This window comes from Pygocentrus nattereri, chromosome 18, assembly GCF_015220715.1.
Source record: "Pygocentrus nattereri isolate fPygNat1 chromosome 18, fPygNat1.pri, whole genome shotgun sequence".
Classification (NCBI taxonomy): domain Eukaryota; kingdom Metazoa; phylum Chordata; class Actinopteri; order Characiformes; family Serrasalmidae; genus Pygocentrus; species Pygocentrus nattereri.
In genome coordinates this window covers 2,508,055-2,520,554 of record NC_051228.1, presented here as the reverse complement: position 1 = coordinate 2,520,554, position 12,500 = coordinate 2,508,055, and the positions used below count along the sequence as shown (strand labels likewise).

At 44.3% G+C, this 12,500-nt stretch overlaps 1 protein-coding gene across 1 annotated transcript in view; it reads left to right on the top strand.

The window, feature by feature from the left end:
- The window catches only part of efnb3a (ephrin-B3a), an 86,417-nt gene that overhangs the window by 40,909 nt on the left and 33,008 nt on the right, over positions 1-12,500 (top strand). The window contains exons 2-3 of the mRNA XM_017723931.2: positions 4,688-4,840; positions 5,999-6,141. Of these exons, the coding sequence (XP_017579420.1) occupies positions 4,688-4,840; positions 5,999-6,141 (296 nt within the window). The remainder of the gene's footprint in view (positions 1-4,687; positions 4,841-5,998; positions 6,142-12,500) is intronic.

The window sequence follows — 12,500 nt, the reverse complement described above, 5'->3', positions numbered from 1 at the left end:
ATGTAGGTATTGTGATATAAACCGAGTCCGTTCTACAGTTTCTCATTAGGCTGAATGAATAACCGGCTCTAAATGTAGGTATTGTGATATAAACCGAGTCCGTTCTACAGTTTCTCATTAGGCTGAATGAATAACCGGCTCTAAATGTAGGTATTGTGATATAAACCGAGTCCGTTCTACAGTTTCTCATTAGACTGAATGAATAACCGACTCTAAATGTAGGTATTGTGATATAAACCGAGTCCGTTCTACAGTTTCTCATTAGGCTGAATGAATAACCGGCTCTAAATGTAGGTATTGTGATATAAACCGAGTCCGTTCTACAGTTTCTCATTAGACTGAATGAATAACCGACTCTAAATGTAGGTATTGTGATATAAACCGAGTCCGTTCTACAGTTTCTCATTAGACTGAATGAATAACCGGCTCTAAATGTAGGTATTGTGATATAAACCGAGTCCGTTCTACAGTTTCTCATTAGACTGAATGAATAACCGGCTCTAAATGTAGGTATTGTGATATAAACCGAGTCTGTTCTACAGTTTCTCATTAGACTGAATGAATAACCGACTCTAAATGTAGGTATTGTGATATAAACCGAGTCCGTTCTACAGTTTCTCATTAGACTGAATGAATAACCGACTCTAAATGTAGGTATTGTGATATAAACCGAGTCCGTTCTACAGTTTCTCATTAGACTGAATGAATAACCGACTCTAAATGTAGGTATTGTGATATAAACCGAGTCCGTTCTACAGTTTCTCATTAGGCTGAATGAATAACCGACTCTAAATGTAGGTATTGTGATATAAACCGAGTCTGTTCTACAGTTTCTCATTAGACTGAATGAATAACCGGTTCTAAATGTAGGTATTGTGATATAAACCGAGTCTGTTCTACAGTTTCTCATTAGACTGAATGAATAACCGACTCTAAATGTAGGTATTGTGATATAAACTTTCTTTTCCCAAGAAATGAACTTCCTACCCAGATATCTAAGAACGGCTAAATACAGCTCTGTCCATCTCTAATCAGAAAGAGAGAGGACTCAAGGACTTCATCAGCCCCTTCACTGAGTGCAGAAAATGATTATTGATTTTTTTTCTTTTGGTACGACCGTATTGTTTGTCAAATTATTTGTGCTTTGGCCACAGTGATTTACTCTGATTCGACTGAATAACAGTCCTGCTGTCTGTGCAATGTACACACTCATTTACATCGCACACACACCGGCAGGGACCGAAGGGCGTGTGTGTTTGTGCGTGGGTTAAAAACGAAAGAAGAAAAAAAAAGCTGCAGGAATAAAAGGGCAAACCTGGCTTCAAACCCAGCTGGCTGTCAAACTCACACACACGCGCAAATATCAGACTGTCAATCGCCGTTTCCATGGAAACCGCCCTTACTCTCTCTTTCTCGCCCTCTCTTTTTCGCCATCTGATTTTCACTCTGTTTTCTTTTCTCTTTCTGTCGTTTTTGGAGAGTTGGAGTCAGGATTGGGTTTTTATGGAGATCAGTTGGTCTTCAGATGTGCCCCGATTAAGACAGACAGAGTGAAAAGTGATCATTTCTGCTCAGACAGTGGAGAAGCTCCAGGGCCTTGTCAGAGAAGGTGCAGTGACTTCTGGAGGCATATCTGTAATCTTTAGTTCATTTTCGTTTAACAGAGCCATCACGCCCAGAATGATCCAATCAGGATGGTTTTCTTTGTGGTTCTTAGGTAGATGCAGCCGAGCGAGTGAGCAGGTCCGACCGCAGAGCCGAGAACCGCAGATTTACACCCACAGAAGTGGCTTCAGGCCAGTGGAGCACGTGTTCAGTAGGACAGCGCGATTGTACCATGTAAACAAGCCCTTGTAGTAAAGTTGAGCTATATAGATATATAGATACATATCCATACCTAGATGCTCCATTGCCATTTGTCCTTTATCTGATACGTCTGAGCGTCCGCCATATTGGGGAGGTCAAGCTCCGCTTGGGAACAGATTCACTCGTACTGAGAGACAAAGAGTCTCGGGATTAAATCAGCCACAGCTTCCTCATTACTCCACCCATTTACACCACATTTGATTTTTAATAACCATTAGACTCGGATTAATCCAGGCTGCACTGCTGCTCTCGGGAGCTTCTACTGCTTTAATAACTGATGGTGCCAATTAGCCATCAAGACCAGCAGGAGAGCATTCAGTCTGCACCGAGTTTAGCGAGAGAAACACAAACACACACATCAGCAAATCCATCAGTGTGTGAGTAACATCTAATTAAACACACATAGAAATAAAATAAACCCCCTAAACACAGTGAGAAGGACGGAGCTGGAGCTCCTATTGGCCGGCTTCTTGTTCGAGTTTTCCAGTTCCACCTTAAATGGCACGGCAGGCACTTTCTGGTGCCTGAAGCCGCACCGTTTAAGGTGGAACGGCGAAATTCGAATAAAAAGCTGGCTGCATACTGCAATAATAATAATAAAGATGCAAGCAAACTAATATGGCAAAATAAGCAAAATAAATCAGCAGAATAAAGTGAAGTCACAGCATCTGGCACTTTGACAGAGAACCTATGAGATGGTTCTAACTTTACATCACTTCCTCCTGGATTAATCAGAATATTTCTGAAAGATGTTCTAAGATCTAAGCTTCTTTGTTGTATCTTCTTTGTTAAAATCTCATTCCTCTTCTTCTTCTTCTTTCGGCTGCTCCCTTTAGGGGTCGCCACAGCGGATCATCTGCCTCCATCTTGCCCTATCCACTGCCTCCTCTACTTTTACACCAACCATCTCCATGTCCACCTTCACTACATCCATAAACCTTCTCTGAGGTCTACCTCTTCTCCTTCTACCCGGCAGCTCCATCTCCAACATTCTTTGCCCAATATATCCACTATTCCTCTTCCTCTTCATCTCCGCCACCTCCAGCTCAGCCTCCTGTCTTTTAGACAGAGCCACAGTCTCCAAACCAGACATCATAGCAGGACGCACTGCTGTCTTGTAAACCTTCCCTTTCACTCTTGCTGCTATCCTTCTGTCACACACCAGCCCTGACACCCGTCTCCACCCACTCCATCCTGCCTGCACCCTCTTCTTCACCTCTTTTCTACACTGTCCATTGCTCTGGATGGTTGACCCAAGATATTTGAAGTCATCCACCTTTACGACCTCTACTCCTTGCATCTTCACCTTTCCACCTGCCTCCCTCTCATTCACACACATGTATTCCGTCTTTTCTCTACTGACCTTCATTCCTCTCCTCTCCAGTGCAAACCTCCACCTCTCCAGATTCTCTTCCACCTGCTCTCGACTCTCACCACAGATTACAATGTCATCTGCAAACATCATGGTTCATGGAACCTCCTGCCTGACCTCATCTGTCAATCTGTCCATCACCATTGCAAACAAAAAGGGGCTCAAAGCTGATCCCTGATGTAACCCCACCTTCACCTTGAAATCATTTGTCACTCCAACTGCACACCTCACCACTGTCTCACTTTCCTCATACATGTCCTGCACCACCCTAACATACTTTTCAGCTACACCTGACTTCTTCATACAGTACCACAGTTCCTGTCTTGGCACCCTATCATCTGCCTTCTCTAGATCCACAAAGACACAATGCAGCTCCTTCTGACCTTCTCTGTACTTCTCTACCAACACTCTCAACGCAAAAATTGCATCTGTGTTACTCTTTCTGGGCATGAAACCAAACTGCTGCTCACTGATCTGAACCTCTCGCCTCAGCCTTGCTTCAACAACTCTTTCCCATACCTTCATGGTGTGGCTCATCAACTTTATACCTCTGTAGTTACTGCAGCTCTGCACATCACCCTTGTTCTTAAAAGTGGGGACCAGTGCACTGCTTCTCCACTCATCAGGCATCCTCTCACTCTCCAGGATTTGGTTAAACAACCTGGTTAAAAAGTCTACTGCCTTCTCTCCTAAACATCTCCACACCTCCACAGGTCTGTCATCTGGACCAACTGCCTTTCCATTCTTCATCCTTTTTAAAGCTGCCCTCACTTCCACCTTACTAATTCTCTGCACTTCCTGATCCACCATCTCTCCCCCCGTTGTCCTCCTCTCTCTCTCGTTTTCCTCATTCATTAGTTCTTCAAAGTACTCCTTCCATCTACTCAACACTCTCTGTTCACTCACTAGTACATTTCCCTCTCTATCCTTTATCAGCCTAACCTGCTGTACATCCTTCCCAGCTCTATCTCTCTGTTTAGCCAAACGATACAAGTCCTTTACTCCTTCTTTACTGTCCAGCCTCTCATACAGCTCATCATAGGCCTAAGCCTTTGCCTTTGCCACCATTCTTTTTGCTATGCGACCAGCCTCACAGTACTCCTGCCTACTTCCTTCATCTCTCTGGTTATCCCACTGTTTCTTAGCTTCCTTCTTCTGAATACTCTCCTGGACTTCCTCATTCCACCACCAACTTTCCTTGTCTTCATTCCTCTGACCAGACGAAACACCCAACACATTTTTGAGTTAAAATCTCATTAGTTAAGTCAATATCTCTTCATCCGGGGTCGAGCAGAGGAGGACGGGTTCCTCCCTTGGGCCTGGGTTCCTCTCGAGGGTTCTTCCTCTTACTCCTAGGGGTTTTTCCTCACCACTGTCACCTCTGGCTCGCTCATGGAGGGCTTGGACCAGGATTCAGTTCCTAATGTCTGTGTCTGTGTTTGTGTGCAGGTTTGGGGATGAGAGGGGCTATGTGCTTTACCCTCAGATCGGTGACCGGTTGGACCTGGTGTGTCCGGCGTCCGCTCCAGCCGGCCCGCGCTCCACCTCGGAATACGAGTACTACAAACTGTACCTGGTGTCCACACGCGAACAGGCCGACAGGTTTGTGGGAGTTCCTGGATTATCATATTTAATAACATATTGAAATATGAACGATTAGATTAAATGAGAGTGAAGATGGAAAAAATAAGGTTAATATACTTCCAGTAATGGAAGCTTATACAACACTAATTATCATGGTGCTAACTGCATGTCTATCATCACAGACTCGCCTCAAACACTGCAGCGTTCAGTAGCTCTAATAGTCTTGATGATGTGGTTTTTGACACACTGTAATCTACACTCACCGGCCACTTTATTAGAAACAGCTACCTTGTTCAGTTGCTTGTTAACACAAATAGCTGATCAGCCAATCACACGGCTGCAACTCAGTGCATTTACGCATGTAGAGGTGGTCAAGACGACTTGCTGAAGTGCAGACCGAGCATCAGAACGGGGAAGAAAGGGGATTTAAGGGGCTTTGAACGTGGCGTGGTTGTTGGTGCCAGACGGGCTGGTCTGAGTATTTCAGAAACTGCTGATCTGCTGGGATTTTCACACACAACCATCTCTAGGGTTTACAGAGAACGGTCCGAAAAAGAGGAAACATCCAGTGAGCGGTCAGTTGTGTGGACGAAAACGCCTTGTTGATGTGAGAGGTCAGAGGAGAACGGGCAGACTGGTTCCAGATGATAGAAAGACAACAGGAACTCAAATAACCAACCAGAATCTCTGAGGAACGTTTCCAACACCTTGTTGAAAGTCTGCCACGAAGAATTAAGACAGTTCTGAAGGCGAAAGGGGGTCCAGCCTTTTACTAGCACTTACTAATAAAGTGGCCAGTGAGTGTATAAACATGGACTAACGGAGCATTTATCTTGAAATGTGTCCATATTTTTGTCTGTGTCCACCTAAATAGACTTACTTATGAATCAGAAGCCACATTATCAAGTCTATTAAGATCACGGAGCAAGGCTTCACAGTTTGAGGCGAGTCAGTGATGACTGAGACATGGAGTTAGCACCATACTAAAGCTAACCCGGCATAACCAAAAGCTAGCAAGCCGGCCCACCTGTCTGCAGCCGCCTGTCGCCCGTTCATCCATTCATAAATTGTGAGGAAGTAAAGAGACGTCATTTCATGCACTAGTTATTGTAAACATGGTAGTCAGCCTGTGTGTTACACAGAGCAGAGAGAGATTCAGGACTGCTTCTCCTACAGGTGTGAAGTGATGGGCCCTCCTAACCTGTTGCTGACCTGCGACCGGCCGAACGCAGACATGCGCTTCACCATCAAGTTCCAAGAGTTTTCGCCGAACCTGTGGGGCCACGAGTTCAAAAACCTCCACGATTACTACATCATAGGTGAGCGCGGCGTCTGTCTGTCTGTCTGTCTGTCTGTCTGTCTGTCTGTATAGCGTAAATATTCTGCAGAAGAAGGTTCTGACTTTGTAGTAAAACCAGAGAAAAACAGGACTAACCTGCACAAGCAAAGTGAAAACATGCAGGGTATATTATTATTATTATTATTTTTATTATTATTATTATTATTATTATTATTATTATTCATATACATTTGTTTCTCTTTGGACAGCGACGATATATGTATATATAGCTCAAGTCAAGTCAAGTTTATGGTCAATACGACAATACGTACAGGACATACACTAAACTGAGTTACTCTCAGACCCACATGGTGTAGCAATAACATTAAATAGACAGTAAACAGGAAACGTGTGAATTTAAATAAAAACACAGATCATAAAAATAAACATTAATTGTAGAAAAACAGAATAAAATGTATATATATATACTGTGTGAAAGTTTCAGGCGTCTAAGCGAATGTTTGAACAGTTGACCTCAGCAGTGAGTTTATCAAAATATACATTAGAATAAAGTCGTATTCATAATTCAAATAAACAGAAAAACAATAAGAAGTAACCAGAATTTCTCGGGTCCATATTTTTCCTGGACACCTTCACAGCCGCCACAGAGACTCGTTAATATCATCAATTACATCATGAGCTCAATTTACTGAGCACTGATTGGTCAAACCAGGAGCTGCTTTTTAACTACATATAATACTGGGCTTCCTCGAGGAGGAGAGGCTTGGAGATGGGTAATATATATATATATATATTTATTTTTTTTTTTCTCAAAATGGTAGTTTTACAGTAGAGGTGCAAAAACAGTTTATTTTACTACCAATTTGAAGAGTTTTAATTCCAGGATATTTTGGAGCATTTCTATTGGTCCATTCGTCGTTAAATTTCCATTTCAAATGATACAGAAAACAAAAATCAGCAAAAATGGAGATGTTTTTTTCTCGGGACAGTGACGATATGTTACATATGACATATCGATATATGATATATTTAGTCCTGGAAAAAAAGACAGAATTTTGAAAAATTGAAAACAAAGAAAAGTTATTAGAAGTAAAATTAGATTAGATTAGATCGATATATCTATCTATCTATCTATGTATCTATCTATCTGTCTGTCTGTCTGTCTTTCTATCTATCTGTCTGTCTCTATCTCTTTGTCTATCTATCTATCTATCTATCTATGTATCTATCTATCTGTCTGTCTTTCTATCTATCTGTCTGTCTCTATCTCTTTGTCTATCTATCTATCTATCTATCTGTCTGTCTGTCTGTCTTTCTATCTATCTGTCTGTCTCTATCTCTTTGTCTATCTATCTATCTATCTATCTATCTATCTATCTATCTATCTATCTATCTGTCTGTCTGCCTGTCTGTCTGTCTGTCTGTCTGTCTGGTAACTGACTGTGCAGGTATGAATAGTGCAGTAGTACGAGGACATGAAGTACAGTACCAGTGTAGTCAGTACAGTGGAGGTCAGCAGGGTCACAGCCTCAGGAAAGAAGCTCTTCCTGAGCTGCTGGATCGGGAGCAGAGGCTGCCAGATGGGAGGAGGGTAAAAAGTCCATGGTTAGGATGGGAAACGTCCTTGATGGTGTTCCTCGCTCTGCCCAGGCAGGGGTGGGTAAATGGGTACCTGTGATGTGTTGGGCAGTTTTCGCCAACCTGCCGTAGCAGGAGAAGAAATAATGGGAGAAGAAGTCCTGATTTTGCTCTGTGTCTAGATCTCTATTCAAATTCAGTCGGATTCATGACATTGACCATGTTAAGGCCTTTGTACTAAAAGGTCAGATGGCCCCCTTCCACTGAAATTCGTGTTCAGACGACTCTCGGGTGGGTTCGATCTGCTCGTCAGAGGCTTCTGCACAACTTTGTGGAGTGCGTGCCAGCTCATTAAAGCAGCACCAAATACTAACGCAACTCTCTGAATTCACGTGAACGTTTTCAGAGAATCGGCTCTTCTCTCTTTCAATGTTATGCTGTTGATATAACGTGGAATTAAAAACTGTTGTATATTAGAAAAGTCAAAGCATTAGCATCTATACGCATGTGTAGATATATGATGGTGTAAAAGTGAGCCTGTGTGTGTGTGAATGGGTGTGTTAGTGCCCGCAGGCTGACAGTAAACAGGAAATCCCGTCTCACCTGTAATTAAACAGTCTGGGGTTTATGTGAGCCGCAGATGCACCAACAGTTTGTCATTACGCCCCCGTCTCCGGGCTGAATGTGTTTTTAATGTATTTTTAATGTAGTTGATAATTACGTATCTTTATACTGACGACAGGAATTTGAAACCTCAAGCAGTTGTTGGGTGTCTGTATTTCCTGAACACTGTTACCACTAAAACACACTGCAGCTGATACTCACACACACTGCAGCTGATACTCACACACACTGCAGCTGATACTCACACACACACTGCAGCTGATACTCACACACACTGCAGCTGATACTCACACACACACTGCAGCTGATACTCACACACACACTGCAGCTGATACACACACACACACTGCAGCTGATACACACACACACACTGCAGCTGATACTCACACACACTGCAGCTGATACTCACACACACTGCAGCTGATACACACACACACTGCAGCTGATACACACACACACACTGCAGCTGATACACACACACACTGCAGCTGATACTCACACACACTGCAGCTGATACTCACACACACTGCAGCTGATACACACACACACTGCAGCTGATACTCACACACACACTGCAGCTGATACTCACACACACTGCAGCTGATACTCACACACACACTGCAGCTGATACTCACACACACACTGCAGCTGATACTCACACACACTGCAGCTGATACACACACACACTGCAGCTGATACTCACACACACTGCAGCTGATACTCACACACACTGCAGCTGATACACACACACACTGCAGCTGATACTCACACACACTGCAGCTGATACTCACACACACTGCAGCTGATACACTCACACACACTGCAGCTGACACACACACACTGCAGCTGATACTCACACACACTGCAGCTGATACTCACACACACACTGCAGCTGATACACACACACTGCAGCTGATACACACACTGCAGCTAATACTCACACACACTGCAGCTGATACACACACACACACACTGCAGCTGATACTCACACACAGTGCAGCTGATACACACACACACTGCAGCTGATACTCACACACACTGCAGCTGATACACACACACACACACTGCAGCTGATACACACACACACACTGCAGCTGATACACACACACACACTGCAGCTGATACTCACACACACTGCAGCTAATACACACACACTGCAGCTGATACACACACACACACTGCAGCTGATACTCACACACACTGCAGCTGATACTCACACACACTGCAGCTGATACTCACACACACACTGCAGCTGATACACACACACACACACTGCAGCTGATACTCACACACACTGCAGCTGATACACACACACACTGCAGCTAATACTCACACACACTGCAGCTGATACTCACACACACTGCAGCTGATACACACACACACACTGCAGCTAATACACACACTGCAGCTAATACTCACACACACTGCAGCTGATACACACACTGCAGCTAATACTCACACACACTGCAGCTGATACTCACACACACTGCAGCTGATACACACACACACACTGCAGCTAATACACACACTGCAGCTAATACTCACACACACTGCAGCTGATACACACACTGCAGCTAATACTCACACACACTGCAGCTGATACACACACTGCAGCTAATACACACACACACTGCAGCTGATACTCACACACACTGCAGCTGATACTCACACACACTGCAGCTAATACTCACACACACTGCAGCTGATACTCACACACACTGCAGCTGATACTCACACACACTGCAGCTAATACTCACACACACTGCAGCTGACACTCACACACACTGCAGCTAATACACACACACACTGCAGCTAATACTCTCACACACTGCAGCTGATACTCACACACACTGCAGCTGATACTCACACACACTGCAGCTAATACTCACACACACTGCAGCTGACACTCACACACACTGCAGCTAATACTCACACACACTGCAGCTGATACTCACACACACTGCAGCTGATACTCACACACACTGCAGCTGATACTCACACACTCTGCAGCTGATACTCACACACACTGCAGCTGATACTCACACACTGATACTCACACACACTGCAGCTGATACTCACACACACACACTGCAGCTGATACTCACACACTGATACTCACACACACTGCAGCTGATACACACTCACACACACTGCAGCTAATACTCACACACACTGCAGCTGATACTCACAGATACTCACACACACTGCAGCTGATACTCACACACACTGCAGCTAATACTCACACACACTGCAGCTGATACTCACACACTGATACTCACACACACTGCAGCTGATACTCACACACACACACTGCAGCTGATACTCACACACTGATACTCACACACACTGCAGCTGATACACACTCACACACACTGCAGCTAATACTCACACACACTGCAGCTAATACTCACACACACTGCAGCTGACACTCACACACACTGCAGCTGATACTCACACACACTGCAGCTGATACTCACACACACTGCAGCTAATACTAATAAACAGCTAATAAACTTTTGACCTCCACGCATTTGAGCTACAAAGTGTGAAAAGAACGTGGACGCCTCAAGAAATCAAATGCAGTCAGCAACAAGCTAGCCATCCAATGTTAGTGATATTTAACATTTATGGTCTTTATTTACTTTTTGTTGTACGGTCAGTGTTATAGATTCATCCAGCTACTGCGCCGGTCAGTTCTCTGGTCTGAAACTCAAATAGAGAAATCTAATCTATAATCTCTAATTTACTGGTAGGCCCAGTAAATTTCTGTAGCACGTTTGCAGTGGTTGTGATTTGTGTGTAGTACACTAAAGCTTTTTTGAGGGAGGGGCTGTAAAGACCCTCGGCTCCGTCAGTTTTATTTTTTTATTTATTTCTTTTTTGCCATGTGTTGTTGGTGAAATTAGGAGGCGGAGCAAGGACCTGATTGGCTGGTGTATGGTCTCGTTTAAAAGGCTGGAGAGTTGGCTTTACTACAGTTGCTTTAACCACTAGCGGTTCGTCCAGTTCCAGGTGTTCATCATGAACTGGTTGAAACGCAGTGTGAACAGCGGGACTGAGGAAGTGCTAGCTAGCGGCACAACTAAACCTGGGCGAAAATGGAGTAAAAATTACAAAAAAACAAACGTTTTATTACCGATAATATGACATACGATGCTAAACTCAAGGTTAAGAACACCTTCCTGTAAGACTTCCCAGCTGAGGAGGGTTTCTTTGTGTTTTTTAGTCGGGTGTTGGAAATTCCCGGTTTAGCGGAACGCAGCTCTGCGGCTAAAACTCACACTGTGGCTAAATGCTTCAGAATTGTATTTATGCCTTCGGTACATGGAAGAGATGGATTGAATCGGATAGGTTGTGTGGGGGTGTGTGCGCAGGATTGTGTGTATAATAGAGAGAAAGTGTGTGTGTGTGTGTGTGTGTGTGTGTGTGTGTGTGTGTGTGTGTGTGTGTGTGTGTGTGTTTCTTCCTTGGGGAAATCATTTTTAATTAACCTATTGTGGCATTTGGTAATTTATACAATATGCCAGTAATGAGCTAGAGCAGAGAAAGAGAGACAGAAAGAAAGGAAGGAGAGAGGGAGGGAAAGGTGGAGGGTGTGTTGTGTTTCAGCAGAAGCTGGAGGCTCCTAATTGGCTGTAATGGGCTGGTAGAGGCTGAAGGGCGCTGCAGAGGAGGCACCGCCTGCAGGGGGCTGAGTATCTGTGTGTGTGACCATTTGCATTTGTGAGTTACTCAGCACCACAAACACAGCCGCGGTTTAAAATAGTGACCAACACAAACTGGGCAGCAGCAGATGAGCTGTCATCCCTGACTTTCCATCTACAAGGTGGACCGACAAGATAGGAGTGTCTAATAGAGTGGACAGTGAGTGGACACAGGGTTTAAAAACTCCAGCAGCACTGCTGTGTCTGATCCACTCATGCCAGCACAACACACACTAACACACCAGTGTTACTGCTGAGAATGATCCCCCACCCACACAGTACCTGCTCTGTGGGGGTCCATGGGGGTCCTGACCACTGAAGAACAGGGTAACAGAGTATCAGAGAAACAGATGGACTACAGTCTGTAACTGTAGAACTACAGAGTGGAACTGAACGGTCAGCGGAGCTGATAAAGTGGACAGTGAGCGCAGAAACAGGGAGGCGGTCAGAGTGTTAGGCCTGACCGGCCTGA